A 17904-nucleotide genomic window follows, 5' to 3' on the forward strand; every position below is an offset into this window, starting at 1 on the left:
TATAAACCACTTAGTCTAAAATAAAGTTTGAAAAAAATATCAGCATGATGCAGAACTCAGCAAAGAACATTTCTGTCTGAACTATTTGGCATTAACAAAAAAGTTACAACCAACCAAAGATGGTATTTTCTAATGGGAAGCACCTGGCAATCTAGTAATATATTACACTATCTCAAATGAAGACAAATTAAAAATAATTCATCAAAGCCAAGTAAATTATTTAAAATACCATCTTATATCCTTGAGAAAGTATCCAGACATTTTGAACAGTGCTCCTTTCACATAAATATATGCTATAGCAAATCAGTCCTTCAGACATTTTCTTACTTCACTAACAGAGTATGTAATGGCATGCAAAGACAAACATTTAATGTTACTTCCTTGCACTTAAATCACTAGCTTAACCTACTAGCCCTCTTCCTTTTATCTTAGTATAACATTCCTCAGAGTTTGAAGAACATTACCATAAGTCTACTGACAGGAAAGAGGAGAGAAAATAATCTGCAGGAGATAACATCCCAAGTCGGCCAGGGTGTTACTCTAGCCATAATTTCTTAATAGATGAAACCTAACATTTTCTAGTCAAGAAAGACAAGAAACAGTAAGACAGTTCTATCCTCTGTTGAAGGAAATACATACCTGCCATAAGACAAACTAGGCCAGAGTACCTAACATTAATTAAATAGGAGCATCACTCTGTTTTAAAGCAAAAGGAGAATGTAACTGATGTAAGCAGCTTTTGTTTCCTTTACAATATGATAACATAGAAAAAAAGGAAAAGATCTTTTGAAATATGGTTTTGCAAAATAATCAAGTTCTCAGAAGACAGCCAGAAAATGTAGACCTAAAATATATGAAAGATAAGAATGACTATTTTCAATCAAAAGAGGGATAGGAAGGTTTTATTTCCTCAAAGGAACGAAGAGTCTAAATTGATAAACAAATCTAATCCATATTATTGATGTATATTGATGTACAAAGAATAAATTCATGCAGAAGAAGAGATATTCAAGAACTATCTCTGATGAATACTGATGCCAGGAAAAAAAAAAAAAAAAAAAAAAAAAAGGAGTATGAAAAAAAAAAGATAAAGCAGAAGGAAAAAAAAAAAAAAAAAAGATTACTAGGTGTTACATTAATTTTTATAAAATAATCTTCCAATGGGAAGAGTAATAAGAAAAAAAAAAAAACCTACAAGGGCTGCTCCAAAAGTAATGCCCTCCAGTTTTATTATGTTAGCCCACATCAGGTGTGGGTGCTGGTGGTATGGCAGTACAGATTGAATCTTCAGCTGATATATCATTCCATGTTGTTGCCATGTGACAGATAGCAGCAGAGGGGTAGTCTGACAGAATGGAGTCTGACATGGAAGTGCATGCAAAACAAAAGTTTGGAACTGAATTTCTCTATGTGGAAAAGATGGCACCCACTCATGGATTCCTGGTGACTGAACTGTTGAGATGAGCACAGTGGGTGGTGCATTTCAGCAGAGGTGATGGAGATGTGAAAGACAAGCCATGTTCCAGTAGGCCATGAATAGCTGTCACATTATGAAACAAAGAGAGTCTCAGACAAGATGTAGTTCTCAGCTTGTAAAGTGATGTGCACTGTCTTTTGCGATAGAAAAGGGGTGACCCTTTTAGATTCCCTGGAGCCCACACAAATCATCAACTCTGACCACTGCACTGAGACGCTGTCTAAGCTGAAGGCTCCAGCTTCCAGTGCCAGAACAGAGAAGAAAAGTTTTCTCCTGCAACACGGTAACACCAGGCCTGTACCAGTATGAAGGTCATGGGGCACATTGCCAATGTTGGCTCACCGTCCAACCACACCCACTGTTTAATTGGAATTTGTCGTCTTCTGACTTCCATCTGTCTGAGATGCTGCTGCTGCTGTCAAATAGTGAATATCTCCACTGGTGCAGATTTTCAGGAGTGTGGCATGCAGGCAGGTGAAAATGCAGTTACTGCAGGTGATGGTGTTGAAAAACAGTGCTTTGTAGCTGGCAATTTGCTTTATCAAATAGCATTATTGTGCTCTTTGTATCTGTTGCAGTTTCCATAGAAAAAAAAATTGAGGACCTTAATTTCAGAGCAAACTACATTGATTTACTTAAAATGGAGTTAGATAAATGTTAAGAAATACTTTGTGATCTGCCTGCAACAGAATGATCCTATATTCAGAGATTGCTCTTGAAAAAAAAATAGAACACCATGGAAAGTCATAACACTTTAGATAATATTATAAACTGAGTTTATGGCTCCAACTTCATCTCACCATTCTAACTGGAAAAAAACAGTCAAGCAATGCCTTTTTTTTCTCTCATCTACCTTCTTCACTGTCAGCATACCTCTCTTTTCTGCCTTTCATTATTTCTACATTTTATGAGTCCTTCATTCTAGCTCAGCAGTTCAAGCATCTCAGACACTTGGACAAAGAAGGAACAAAAGTCACAAATAATTCTTATTCCTACTCTTTGTAGGTATGGTAATTTTCACTACACATGTGCAGGAATAAATCTTGGTAAGCAAAGCAAGCACAAGCTGCAGAGCCCCAAAAGCAGTCTGCAAATCAAACTGATAATACTGCATCAATGTGCATTCAGACATATTTGTAGAATAACACTGCAAAACGTAAGAGAAGAGAATATAGAAAAGAATAGAAGAGAACAAGTTAAAATCTTGCTGAACTTAAAGCAATGTTAGCCTTCTCATTTGGGAAGTGGACCACCCACTTTCAAAATTTCTTTCCCAAAAATGTGCAGAGTGCAATTTCTCTTCCAATAACATGCATAACACAATGATTCAGCAGACCACACAGCTTGTCTTGCAAATACTTCCACTTAGCCTGTGACTCTCTATGGAGCTTTTACAGTCTCGTTATCCCTCAGATATGGTACAGAAATAACTAAGATAATTTGTTCTATCTGATGTCCTTAAAAACAATCATTCTTTCAGAAAAATCTCTTTCTGTGGAGACAGAGGCAGGATGTGCTGCCTTAGAAAAGGACTTTCTTTAGAAAAACACCTTGTGTATTATCTGCAGCCACTTCACCAGAGGATGCATGCATGAACAGAGAAAACTATATATAACACATGCTCAGCTCAAAAAAGAAAAGTTTTGTAAATAGTTGAAACAGAATACCACAGTGCTCTGTGTATGATAATTTCTCATACACATAGAATCATAGAATTGTTTGAATTGGAAGGCACTTCAAAAAGGTCATCTAGTCCAACCTCCATCCAATGAGCAGGATGCTCAGAGCCCAGTCCAGGCTGACCTTGAATGTCAGGGATGGTGCATCAACCACAACCCTGGACAACCTGTGCCAGTGCTTCACCATCGTTTACATACTGAGAGGCAGTTCTCAGGTCACCTCACAGTCTTCTCTTCTCCAGGCTGCACAGCCCCAGCTCTCTCAGCCTGTCCTCATAGGAGAGGTGTTCCATCCCTGGGATTATTTCTGTGGCCCTCCTCTGAACATGCTCCAGCAGCTCCATGCCTCTTCTGTACTGAGGACTCCTCATGCAGTACTCCAGGTGAGGTCTCACCAGTGCAGAGTAGAGGGGCAGGATCACCTCCTTCGCCCTGCTGGCCACATTTATTTTAATGCAGCCGAGGGTACAGTTGGCTTACTGGATCACAGTTTGGTGTCATCTGCAGGTGTCCTGAGGGTGCACTTGGTTTATAGGAATGCAATAGGGTGCACTCTATCAAACAGGAATGTCAAATGCAACACAATAATCAGAAGCAGAAATAAACAAAAGGGCACAGCCAAAGAGAAAGGATTTTGTTATAAATCTCCTTTTATTTTTATTTTACTATTACCAAAATTTTAACAAAATTTTATTGTCATTCTTTGTTTGCCTAGTTAAGAATTTTTATCCAGATTAAATAGTTCAAGTTCACAAAAAATGTTGTTCTGTGCTTCCTAAATCTGTATTGCATTGCAGACTCCAAAAACATCATCTTCATTGGAAGAAAACTTTAAAGGTCACACATTAGCTACTAATCTATTTTAGAGGAAAGTAAGATGCTAATAAGGTCTTGTCCCCATGCTACATGCAAAGAATAAAACAAAGTTCTTCCAAGAACAATTACTTTATGGCATTTTCTATACTGTAGTTACTCAACAGAAACCCAGTTAGCAAATAAGTCTATTGGAAACAGACATTTAAGACATTTAGTTACTATAAAATCTAATGGTTATTTCCATTTGATCAAGATGTAATTGGAATAAATTAGCATTCCAATAAAATGCTTTTTATGCCTAAGAAATCATACATAGAAGGAAAGCATATCAAGTCTGTAATTCACACTGATAACAATGATGACTTGTTTTACATCAATTAAATAAATTGAGAAGTATTGAACTACTGAAGCATTGAAGTACTGAGGTATCGAAGTACTGAATTATTGAAGTACTTCTCCCAAGTGCGAACCTGGGAGAAGTATTTTGCCTGTAAGAACCAACTAGGTATTAAAATAAGAATTTGATTTTTAGAACATTAAGTCTCACTGCAAATTCCCTATAAGCCTTGCCACTTTTACAAGGGGTAGCTATAAAAGAAATCAAAATCATTTGAGAAGCTGTCACAAAGTACTATGATATTAATACCATACCAAAAGAAGTTACTGTCAGAAGTGGTGAAAACTAAACAGAAGCATGCTTCATGTTTACCAAATGAACCACAAGATCTTCAAAAATATTTTTTAAAAAGGCAAAATCCGTAAGTTTATTATAATTACACCTGACCTCAAAGCACAAAGTATCAAGAGGGTTGTTCATAATTTTCCTGAAGAAAGAATTTTTCCAAGGGGTTATTTATTAGCTTTTGTTGTTAGCACTCTTCCCTGTCTAACGTCTGTTAAACAATCAGTCTCTGGAATAATTCTTACTCTAATGCAGTTGTAGGTTTGCAGCAGACGAACAAATTATGGAGGAAATAACCTTCCATATATGCTACATATTCTGTTGAAGTATTAAAAAAGTAGTATTCTTTCTTATTTTTCTTATTATTTTTAAGAAACTTAAAGATTCAAGATATTAGATAAGTACGTATCTCGTAAAAATGGTACACTGTAGCCATTCTTAAGATGCAGGTTTACCATTAGGTTTCTATACGCAAGACTTAGAATCTCGCAACTGATACTAGTCAACAGAAGAAACCAGAAGACCTTTTAAGGCCTTTTTAAATTTTAAAGGACTGATTTTTTTGAAGATTTTGAAAGACGTTCCATCTGCTACCCAGCATGTAAATGTAAAATTACTATCTGTGTCTAATTTTAATCAGTCTTACACCAAAATTCCTTGGTGAATGAAGAATTTCAGCCTTAGATAAAAGACTTGTAACCTTGCAATACTTATGGATTACTATCCTTACAAGTACTATGGTTTTTACCTTCTCCTGACATAAAGAACATTCTGAACCCTTGAATCAAACACCAGCTTCTCACACATACACTTGGAAACCCCCAGAATGACTGGCACTACTTAAGGACTAAAGGCTAGTGACTCAGTTAATATTAGGAGGCACAGCTCTATTAACACCAAATTAACTTCACTCAATATAGACCACCTTAGGGACAGTGAAAAAAAAAGTTCCTCAATATAACCTGAAAAAAAAAACAAAAACCACTGTATGTACAGTCGGTTTTAAGTAAAAAGCTCTCACAGTGCACTTTGCATAGCTTTTTTTCTAGCTTAACCTCCTCAGCACCTAAGTACTCTGCTTTTGCTGTACAAAGTATCCATCCAATTCTACTTAAAGATTGCTCTGTGTAATAATACAGCTTGGGGTTTTTTGCATGTGTAATTTTTGCTGTGAAGTTTATTTTTGTTTTCCTTTGTGCAGCTGTATTGGCTCATACACTTTTCTTTTACACTTTATTTTCTATTACACTAATCAAGCTAAGTTAACATCACAGCTCAGACAAATACCTTGATGGTTACACAGTATCACACCACAAAAGATTATTCTTTTAGATTTCTAATAGCTAATGAAACTATTTACTGATGTATTTTCACATGATTTGAAGTACTTGCAACCCAACCATAAAAAAATTTATTAAATTTGTTAATAGATGGGATTGTATAAGAACTACCTGAAAACTAAGTGAATCCAAACTACTTGTCAGCAGGTAAAAACAAGAATTAATAATCCCAAATTCCTCATTCTTTTGCCTCAACCTAGTCTGGTCCAATCCAGACTCCCAGTCTGGTCAAAGTACCAATTTTCTGTAAGCCTTATAGGTCCACTGTACCATCTGCACTTGGATTTCAAGAAACAGAAATTACTTCATTGGCTAAGGTAAATAAGTTTGTATAGTTTCCTACACTAAATAAATACAAGCTACCAGACTCCATGATCATATGCAGGACATTTCTTTATCCAAATGCCATTGCTTCAATAAACCCCTAACTTTCCATAAAATGATTGTCCTTCAAGAAATCCAAGTCCAATGAGACTTGACTGTACCAGTGGTACAGATAGCATTACGGATAAAGCTCAGTAGCACTACAGCAGAGTATAAGCTCATGTAAACTTAGCCCAGTCAAATTGCCTCTGAAACTACCAGGAAAAACATCAAAACCATATTCTAGTTGGAAACTGAAAATCATGTATTACACAAAATAGCACCACAGTGTTTTGAAGAAGGATGTAGTGAATTTTAAATATTCTGTATGCTGAACTAGAAAGCTGGAAAACAATATTAGCTGAGAAGACTACCATTCAGTTCAAATTAGAAGTTTTTTGCTTGCAATAACAATCTAACAATGGAGCTTTCTGTTGCTCTACTTTACTGGAAATTGAGAAAAAAGTAGGACTAAAACCACTCTGAGGTCCTGCACAAGATAATCTCCTACTAGCATGCAAAGGATGCATGAGGAGAACCAATATGTTAGTATGCCAAAGAGTCACCTGAAATTTTTAAGACCAACATTAGGATTTTGATATTCCTGAGCCTGTTTTCAAGAACAGACAGGCAAGCATGCTCATTTTTGACAGCCCACATGTGTCACGTCCTGCCTCTAAAGGACTAACATGTCATTTTGATATGACATGTTAGAGTGACATGGATAAAGGGCAGAAGTTGCAACAACACCAGAAACTGCAACGATGGAAAAGAGAAAAGGGGCTAGTTAAAGAAAAGGAAGAGTTCTGTGAAAATGGAAGGACTAGTATGATGCACAGAATTTGAGAAATCAAAGCAAAAATTCACATATGCAGAAGCTGGAGAAGAGGGACAAAAATAACCTGAATGGTTCACATCATCTGAGTAATTACATTGGGTTTTCCAGGACAATTTAATCTGAAGGTGGGGAATAGTTTCATATAAAGATGTGACAGATTGGTATTCTTGTAAGAGCTGCAGCCCTTACTTCCTTTCACAACTGCCCAATGATATATACAGCAACCATATGTATATACATATATATGGAATAACAGAATCATTAAAGTTCAAAAAGATGAATAAAATCAAGTCCAACCCTCAGCCCACTAAACCACATTAAACCATATACCTCAGTGCCACAGATCCATGTTTCTTGAATACTTCCAGGAATGGTGACTCCACCACTTCACTTAGGCAGCTTGTTCCAGTGCTTGACCACTCTTCATGAGAAAAAATTTTTCCTAGTATCCAACCTGAATCACCCCTGGTGCAGATTGAGGCCATTCCCTCTCATTCTATTGCTAGTTACCTGGGAGAAGAGGTTGATCTCTTCACTACAGCCTCCTTTCAAGTAACTGTGGAGAGCAACAAGGTCCCCCGTGACCTCCTCTTCTCGAGACTAAACAATCCCAGTTCTCTCAGCTGTTTTCCATAACATCCGTGCTCCAGACCCTTCACCAGTTTCATGGCCCATTTCTTGACTCACTCCAGGTCCTCAAATGTCTTGTAGTGATAAGCCCTGACCACAGTACTCAAAGTCTCACCAGTGCCAGGGACAATCACTTCCCTAGTTCTGCTACACTACTTCTGCTACACTAGTTCTGATCACCCTATTTCTGATACAAGCCAGGATGCCTCAGCTCAGCAATCAGCCTATCCAGATCCATCTGTAGGGTCTACCTTCAAGCAGATCAACAACTTCCAACCAACCTGCAAACTTACTGAGGGTGCACTCAATGCCCTCATTCAGATCATCGATAAAGATAATAAACAGGGACAACCCCAATACCAACCCCAGGGTGAGCACCACTAGAGACCATCCGCCAGTTGGGTTTAATTTCATTCACCAGCACTCTCTGGGCCCGGACATACAGGCGGTTTTTTACTCAGTGAAGAATAAACCTGTCCCAGTCATGGGCTGCTGGCTTCTCCAGGAGAATACTGTGGGAGGCAAAGTCTTTGTTAAAGTTTAGATAGATTTCCTTCATCCACCAGGCAGGTCACTTGGTCATAGAAGATGATCTCTTGGTGATCTGCATCCATTGTATTCATACATGGACCCCCACTGCAAATTTGTTATTTATTGTTGGTTTTGAAAGTAAGTAAAATGCAGATTCAAATCACAGACAATGATAAGTGAATAAGCTTTTATTACTGCAATTTAAATGAAGAAACATAGAATGTATATCACCTTACTTTATATTTTCACATTAAGAAATGTTTATTAAGGGAAGCTAATGTTAAAATATCACTTTAATTCAATATATGTCTGAGTATCTGACACCAGATTTGGAGTACAAGACAGATATGAACTCACTAAAACAAGTCCAGCGAAACACTGGGAAGATGATCAAGAGACTGGTGCATCCAGCACTTGAGGCTTATTTCAATATATATAAATATCTAATTTCAGTGTATATAAACAGCTGATGGGAGGAAGCAAGAAGACAAAAACTGACTCCTCCTCTAAATAAGAAAAGAACAGGCAACAGGCACACCTTGAAACACACTGTTCCTGTGAAAGTGATTCAACACAGGCACAGGTTGCCTGGAGAGGTTGTAGAGTTTCCATTCATGGCAATATTCAACAGTTAACCAAAAAAGATCCCAAGCAATCTGCTCTAATTGTCTCTAGATTGGCTTGGATGATTTCCAGAAGTCCTCTTTCAACATCAACACTCTCCAATAAATACTGGACTGAATTATTTTAGATGGACAATTACTATTCCATTAGTAGATACACTTATAAGAAATTAGAGAATTAATGCTATGAACATATTATTTTCACCCATTTCTAACAAAACAGAAGAATCTCAATGACAAAGCATGCAAAAAAAAAAAGAATTATTCCTTGTTTTTCTTATGCCACAGTAAAGAAATAAACATACCGACTTTGATTTTTCATAATAATTGTATACAGGCAGGACAATGAGTGACACAAGTACACACCAATCAGCTGTTATGGAGTTGCAAGCTCAACATATTTTTATTAATGTTTTCAGTTTGGGTGTCTTTCCTTAAGTTGCCTGTTTTAATACACTTTCCAATAAAGTAATTTACAAAAACAGTATAAGACGTTATTAGATATCAAAACATGACTTTAATACTTCAAACATAATACTTCAAGATCACTTTCTGTAGTTCACTGGAAAGGACAAACCTTCCTCCTCATTAGTTCTAGAACCCTGTGCAGATAGTCTCACTTTAACCAAATGATCATTGGTTAAAGTGATTCTGTCATTGTTCTAGGAAGTATAAAAATTGTCTTGCTTACAACAAAAACCACTACAGTGAAAGTAAAGACGTCCTACTCTGCTTCAACCTTGGAGCAATTCACTGAAAGATCTGTGGACACACCATGCTGAGAAGAGTATAATACCATCATGGATGAAAGACTAGGATAATTATTGCATTGCTATCAAAAAAGTTTTGAGGAGAAAAAAAAAAGAAAGGCATTTCAACATTGGACAATTTTTCAAATTACTGAGAAAAAAATCTACAATGAAATCTGGAAGGAATTCAATACCAGTGCCCTCGATCTTCATGACTGATGCGGCACATGCTGCGTGAAACAATGGATGGATGAGTTTGTTAATCTTTAAAGACATATGAACATACTATTATTTCCTCAAAAGCAACTACTGCCAGTACTGCTTCTATAATTTCTTGTCACCACTGCAATCAGTTGTAGTATGGTAATTTCAGACTCAACAGGAACACCAATGGCTCAGCCACCCACCTACCCCACCCCAATCATCTAACATGCGCACAGCAGCCAGAAAGATGCTGCAGGATTTTCTCACCCCTTTCACAAGTAGCAGAATAAAACAAAGACTCATGTAGGTACAGTGTCATGGTTCTATGGATTTGTTATCGGTATTCCACACCCTAACATCATGTAGAGCACTGGGAGTTAAAGAGTTATGCTCCAGTCACATAGACTGGATATCTGGTTCTCAGAAGAGAACTACATATCCCAGAGGACTTTTCACTCTTCTCTTTCCATTTTTTGTTCAGAGGGAAAGATTAAACTGCTCACAAGTCATGAGATGTTCCTCTTTCCTTTAGCTGCTTGCCTGCAATGCATGCTCCCTAGAAATCTTGCCCTCGGCATTAGAGTAAGGCCTTTGGTTTTGGACACTCTCTCTCTCATCGTATTTGATTTATAAGCCTCATTCCAATTATATTCTATTATATCGTGTTATCTTGCATTTCTGTATTTTATTTAGTAAATTAATTTTCCTTTTCAGATCATTGCCACTGTTTTGTTTTTAGGTTCATCTCCCTATCGATTTTCCCCCTTCTCCCTTTCCTGGGGTGTGGGTCTATGGGTCCCCACACCCCATTATTCATGGAACTAGGCCTAACTGGCCTGCAAACCGTTGACGTACAGATAAGACAGCTGGTATTATCTTGACCTGCTGCTGCAGGTTGTTTGACAAGGACAGCAGCACATGTGCAAAATAGGCACCTTTGCTGTGTCTGTCTGACTACAATAATCCCCTTGAATATTTCAATATGGCAACACCCAAACATGATATGCATGAGTTATTTGTGAGACACTTTCCTTCCAAACTACAGGACTAGCACAGTGAGAACTATAAGCCACCAACATTCTGCACTTCTAAATGAGATGAAAACTAGAAGTGATGCAGTTCACAAAGATATTGTGAATTAGGCACCAAGGGAAAGTACTCTTTAAACTCAAGGACATGCGCATTTCTCTCCCACTTCCCCCACAAGGAGAATACATTTGTTGAGTATGAAGTGACTGGAAGCAGTAACTTGGCTCCAACCTCTTGATTCAGAAGTGGGAAGAGTGTTCCAAAACTTATTCCAGCATGTGAGTAATGGGAACAGAAGTATTGTTTAATCTTCAGCAGCAAATGGCAAAAGTCTGCAAAATGTCAATGACTCAACCTAAACACTATTTTTGCATAACACTTATAAATATATATATATATATATATATATATATATATATATATAGCAGCAACTGATTCCTCTGAATTCTGAACTTTTAATAAAAATGAAGAAGCCTGAAATTAAATTCTGCTTCCCCAAAACTTGCTTTTGTTCTCACTGAAGTCAGTCTCAAAAGCCTGGCTGCAACAGACCAGACTTCCTGCCTTACTACTTTTGTTTTCTGTAGTGAGTAGTAGTGCACAGATTGGGTGAGGTTCACATTTCAGCACAAAGATACATGTTTTCACTGTGATACTGTTTTTATTTGAAAACTGAATTTATATATGCTCTATTTAGCTCATGGTTGCACAATACTCATTACTATCACGAGCTTAGTATTGCATAAAGGGAACGAAGTAGCTGACATGAGAGTTTAGGAAAACAAAACAGCTAGCACAAATTGACAGCATGCCCTCTGTCAAGCCTCTTGATATTAATAAGCAGTGCTCTATATTTATGCTGGTTATTCCTTTCATTGTGTTACACAATAGCTTATTGGTAGCTTTGATTACAGACACAAAGCAACTTCACCTACTGCCAAATCATTTAGCCAGGTTCTGGCAAGCTTAAAACACTTTTTAAGTTATATAGTTACCTTTTAGCGCTATTAACTTTATTGATACTATTTACAAAAGAATCTTATGTAAAAAAGCCTGTGTTCCTGTATTTTGTGTAACTGCAGAAATGCTTCACAGAGCACAAGAAATGAAAAGAAAGGAAAATTATGATTCATTTACCTGCAGTGAGTATTTATGGGCCTGTATGGACCCCTGGGCATATCACAGCAAAGCAGTGTGCAGTGCTTTCTTCACATAATGAATCTTTCTCTGTACTTACAGTAAACATCCAGTAGGATTCATGGCTGCATGAGTCACCAAAGACTGCAATGAGAAATCAGAAAAAGAGTCTGATGCTGAAAAGATAAGCAAGGTTTGGAATAGGCAATGCCAAATGACAGAAGGTGCCTTGGTCCTGGTCTATGAACTGGACCATAACCCCAGCTACAGACATGAAATACTAAGAGAGCTTCAGTGTCTCCCATAGATACTGCCCCATACAGAGCATGTGTCTACTGGAGGAGGGCATACTCCAAAAGGAACATTTAAGAGTACTGGCATCCGGAAGCTGTATTTAAGAAGGGCATTTTCTGGATTCCTAATAGTAGGAAGATACACGCTTAACAACCCCTGCCTTCAGCTGCCACTACCCAGCAAAAGAAGCTGTAGCACCACGACAAAACATAAACATCTGCTTACAAGGATGGATAGTGACAGGACCAGGGGGAATGGTTTAAAACTGTGACAGGAGAGGTTTAGGTTAGATAGTAGGAGGAAGTTTCTCATTCAGAGGGTGGTGAGGCACTGGAACAGGTTGCCCAAGGAGGTTGTGGATACCCCATCCCTGGAAGGGCCAGGCTGGATGTGGCTCTGGGCAGCCTGGTCTGGTGGTTGGTGACCCTGCACATAACAGGGGTTTGAAACTAGATGATCATTGTGGTCCTTTTCAACCCAGGCCATTCTATGAGTCTATGATTTTATGACAACTGTAGAGATCCCAAAGGAGAGATGAAGCAGGGATGAGCCTCAAAAGAAGGAAGGGATTGAAGTGTTTTTCCACCACTCTGCCTGCCCCCAGGCATCTATGCAGTATGTTCCCTATCTATGGGTAACTTGTCCCATTTCATGCTGCAATATGAACCCAACACCTTTTTCTTAACACTGCTTATATTTCTGCCTGTGCATCAGAGATACTGGGATAGCATTGACTGTCCTATTGACAACCCTCTTGCTGGATACACTCTGCAGCTTTCTAGATTCCCAAAAAACATGCAACAGCCTGAACTGCCTTACTGCCATTTGGATCGTCAGCTAAGACTAGAAAGGAATGGCAAACACTAGTGTAATATGCTCAATATAGATGAGATGTAGTACTGCAGATCTTGCAGGAGGTGGATATTACTAATGCCTCCAAACACCTAAAAACATGATGACTAGCCTGATTACGGAAACCGGTCATCTACCCTGTAACAAACTCTGTGTGTCTTTCTGGTTTTGTTTTTCATCTGTTAGTTCCATCATCATTTGGAAAACACTGTCTGTTAAGTCATGCTCAAGTTTTATATATCACGTATTTATGGCAAATAAAAGCAGCAGTTAAGCAAGGGAGGATTATTCATTCATTCCTTCAGCAAGACATTTTAGAAGGATTTAGAGCTGAGGAGATAGCCTAAGAGAGACTGGAAATTTACTGATGCGTGTGCAATGCCTATTCGGACTTCTGCTTCTCCTGAACCTCCATTTTGGATTATCCTAGACATTGTCAATAACTACACAGCTGTTTCCCTTTAATAAAAGAGTGGAAATTTAGCCACTTAAAAGCTATGCAAATGTTTCACACATAACTTCCAGCTTTGCATGATGAGTTTTTACTACAATTAGAAGTATTTATCAAATTATTTAGGGAATATTTCATTAATGTAAACAAACAAGTACAAGGCTCCAGAAATGTCTGACATTATACAACATGAAAACAGCGAAGACTTAAAAATGAGGATTTCCATGCCCTGCCATCCAAGTACACAAGCACACCCCTATGCACAGTGCTTCTCAAGTCAGTTAAGACAACTAGGGCTACCCTGAATATTCTGCATTCAAAATACTTCAGACTAGCACAGTCCTCCAGTTTTCCATAGAGCTCATCACCTCATTACAGACATAGTTGATGGATAAATTTTACTTGCAAAGTAACACTTAGTAACAATCATCTTTCTAAACCTATTGCAGAGAAAAAAAGGTCTTTTATCCAATACCCTGGGGAAGGTTTCACAACTTAATTTTGCAATAGCCTGGACTAAAAAAATATTCAGCGTTACTCAATCTTTTGGCACTCCTTTGATTTTTCTTTGGAATATTCATCAAATAATGGCTACTCAAATCCATTTGGAATAGTAACCTCTTCCAGCACAAAGCCAGGTACACACACTTTTAGCAAGAAGACACAAGTGGTTGACCCTCTTCCTTCTGCACCCTAGCACAGGCCGTAGGTGAACTCAAAGTCTGCACTTGGATCACCATACCCAACATGCCTCCCAGTCACCCCTTCTTCAATCCCAGGCTCTGTGCTCCCCTTGGACCTAAACAGACCAAAAATAAGGAGAGAATGGGGAGATGTTCTGCTTCCAAGAGACACGTGCACATGCATGTTTTAATACACATGGTTTTGTCGTACTTTTGCAGAAAATATATAAAATGGATTTAACAGCCCATCTTCTCCCTAATTTCTCACTGACTGCCTCTGTTTAAATAAAAACAAACAAACAAACAAACAAAACTGTTACAGCATCCATTAAAATAGGCTTTGGAACAAAGGAAGACACAAAAACATTCATGTAAGTAAACAATAGAAAGCTAAATGTAAGAGCATTTAGCATTTAATGTGTCTGATAAGCCAAACCGTTAAAAAACCTCTACTTAGAAGCAAGGAAACAACAATATTTGACAGTATTTCTAATATAAAGTTTTACAAAGGGATGCTGAAGGATACTATTAAAAAATATCCAGTCTGCCTCAATACCTAAACTGCTATAATAAATACCATGTAATAAGTAAATTATTGATAATTAGGAGTAACAAGGAGGTAGACACAGAGAAAAAAAATAAGCAATGTTCTATAAGTGACAAATTTTCAGTATTATGAGTAAACATTACCACATCTGAGAAAAAAAAAAAAAAAAAAAAAGACAAGGAAAAATAGCCCTCATAACCTTCCACTAATGCAGAATGTAAATCATTTTTATCATAAGAGTGATATAAACAGAAATGTTCTCAGAATGCTATACACCCAGTGCAGGGAAAACAAACAAACAAACAAACACAGAAACAACAGAAAAGGGAGCACAAAAGCCTGAATGCAGCAAACAGACAGCGAAGATAAAGAGTAGTCAGAACATTTTTGGAAAAACACAATCTGCACTGAAATGGGGAAGCGCAAACTTACATCCCCCAGTTGAACACCTGGCATGGTCCTGCAAGAAGGAAGCACTGACCAATACATTGACAGATACACTTCTGAGCATAATACACCAAAACTGACCTGTTGAACCAGAGTCCTCCATACTTTAATGAAACACCTGCCCGTGCATCCCATCACCCATGAAAAAGCATGCTTATTAATTTATAAGATCAATTATCTCACTTTCACATTAAAAGATGCATCAAGAGGCCTTGTACAGATTTTAGTCCCTACTACAAAAGGCAAATAATCTGAGGTGCTCATATGGCAAACTTCTGTCAACTTTTCAAAATGAATGCCGTGCAAAGCATATTTAACACAATTATAATGTTGTAAAAAAGCAGGTAACTGCATATCAACCCTTACTTGTCAGAGTATCAGAAATATCATCTTTATAAGATATTTAAAGCAAAACATTACTCAGGAACTCATGTGTGATTATGAACAAGAGTTCACTACGCTTTTTAAATATATGTATATGTATTTGCTCTCAAAAAAGATGTTTTTGCAATCCTATCACCTTTCAACGCACACACCATGCTTCATAAGTGGAGTTACAGGATCATTCTCCTACGACTTCCTTTTTTACATTTCACTTCTGTTTGGAAAAAGAAGTTCTACACAAGCCATTTCCCCACCAAGCAGAGGTAAATCCCATTCTCTCAGACAAATGCAGTCAGACAGAACAGACCCCTTTGCTTAGATAAAACATACCACAGTAAATGACGACACATGACCTCCACCAGCAGAGATCTTGTTTGCTCACTGGAGGAAAGCTGGGAGTATGCTGTACAGAGAATGATTTACATTCACAGGACATCCTTTCCAGGTCCTGAAAAATGTGCTTCTGCACCAACAGGAGCCAGTCTGCTCTATCAGTCTGTGAACGTTTGCAAAGCAGTCCTACAAACAGCGTTTGCTTCCACTTTAAAATATCCAAACCAAAGCTAGAGAAGCACAGACAGTTCCATTTTAAGGAAGAGAGAAATTGTGTTTTCTTAAAATCTGGAGTTGTGAGTGCGATGCCCAGCAGCCATGAGCAGTGTGTTGATACACACATCAATCTCATACAAAGCACTGGGTGAATTTCAGACTGCCTATGATGGCCAAAGCCCGTTGTATAAAACTTGTTGACAATGTTATTAAAATAGAAAACTAATATTTGATAGCAAAAGACACAGCCTCTTAAAAATGTCAAATCCAGGATTAAAGAGCAATGCACTGAGATCCTGGATTTGAACTCGGAGCATAATCCAACCATCTGTCGACCAGTTGTGTTGCAAAATCAAGAAAACAAACAGTTTTTCTTCAACTACAGCATTTCCCAGCTCCCGCAGTCACCGCGCTCCGCCTGCAGATTAACCGAACAGAGGTGACACCCGCCACCGGCAATAGGAAGACAGTGAGGGCAATCCTGCCTGGCCTCGGAGCAGCTTGGAGAGGCAGGTAGGCAGGTTCCGTTCGTCGCGTCGCAGCGCCAAGGCGAGAAGGGACGCGCGTCCGGACTGCGGGACCCCCAACCCTCACCAGCACCGGAGGGGGCGAGAGGTGGGGAGCCCCGACAGAACCGCCCGGCCGCCGAACAGCAGGGCGAACCCCTCGGCGCCGCCGCGCTCCAGCCACGCCGCCCGTCCCGGAGCGCTGCGCGCCGCAAGCAAACGCAGTGCCCCCCGCCTCGGGACACGGTCAGGCGCGCAGCCCGGCCACCAGTTGCTGGGACCACTGCGCCGAAGTGGTGGAAGGAGTGGAGGCGGCAACGGAGCCCCGATAGGAGCGGGACACCCGGCCCACGGGCAGGAATGGGGGCAGACCTGGATCCGGCCACGAAGCTCTCCGTTCCCGGCGCTTCTCACCTCCTTAAGTTCCTTGGCCACGTCTTTCAGGTCCCCGAGGACTAATTCCAAATCCTCCACGATTATCTTGATCTGCTCCTTCACCTTCGCTTTGGAGGCAGCCGGCGGCCCCTCGGACGGCGACGAGGAAGAGGATGCGGTCCCTTTGGACTGGGCGGACATCCTTCGGGGCAGCCCGGCGCGGCGAGGATGGTGGGGTACGCAGGTCAGGCGAGTCGCCCGGCCGCGTCCCTCCGCTTCCCAGAGCTGCCGCAGCCGTCGCCGCCGCCGCCCGCCCGCCCGCGCATCGCGCTTCGCCGGGGGCGCCGCGTTGCGCCGCGCTCCGCCGGGCGGCCGCGCTGTGCAGCTGCCATCGGCTCCCGGGAGCGGCGCGGGGCTCAGCTGCAACCCGCCGCGCCTGCGCCTCGCCCCTCCCGCGCCGCCTCCCGGCCCCGGCCCCGCTCGCTCCGCTCCGAGTCCGGAGAGGGAGCGGGGGAGGAGCGCCCGCCGCCGCGTCACCCCCGCCGTGCTCCCGAAGCGGGAGAGATTGCCGGCTGCTCCGGAAGAGGCGCTCCTTCCCCCATCGCTGCCCGGAGTGCGCGTCGCTGCATCAACCGGCGGGCGCGGGTGCGCGCTCTGGTACCGCTGAAGAGAAACGCCTGTCCGAAGCAGCGCTCCGCGGTGAAGCGCTTCTCACGGC

General features: G+C 40.1%; 1 protein-coding gene across 5 annotated transcripts in view; it reads right to left on the reverse strand.

Annotated features, from left to right (window-relative positions):
- The window catches only part of PRR16 (proline rich 16), a 156792-nt gene extending 139247 nt beyond the window's left edge, over window positions 1-17545 (reverse strand). For 4 of the 5 annotated variants that reach the window (XM_090131079.1, XM_090131077.1, XM_090131078.1 and 1 more), the window contains exon 1: window positions 17226-17532. In XM_090131079.1, coding sequence (XP_089987205.1) covers window positions 17226-17387 — 162 coding nt within the window. In that variant the 5' untranslated portion in view covers window positions 17388-17532. Of the gene's footprint in view, window positions 1-17225 lie in introns of all 5 variants that reach the window. The other variant, XM_090131081.1, reaches the window with a different exon arrangement.
- Window positions 17546-17904: the final 359 nt, after the last annotated feature.

This window comes from Phasianus colchicus, chromosome Z (assembly GCF_987193195.1).
Source record: "Phasianus colchicus chromosome Z, bPhaCol1.hap1.1, whole genome shotgun sequence".
In the NCBI taxonomy this organism is placed as follows: domain Eukaryota; kingdom Metazoa; phylum Chordata; class Aves; order Galliformes; family Phasianidae; genus Phasianus; species Phasianus colchicus.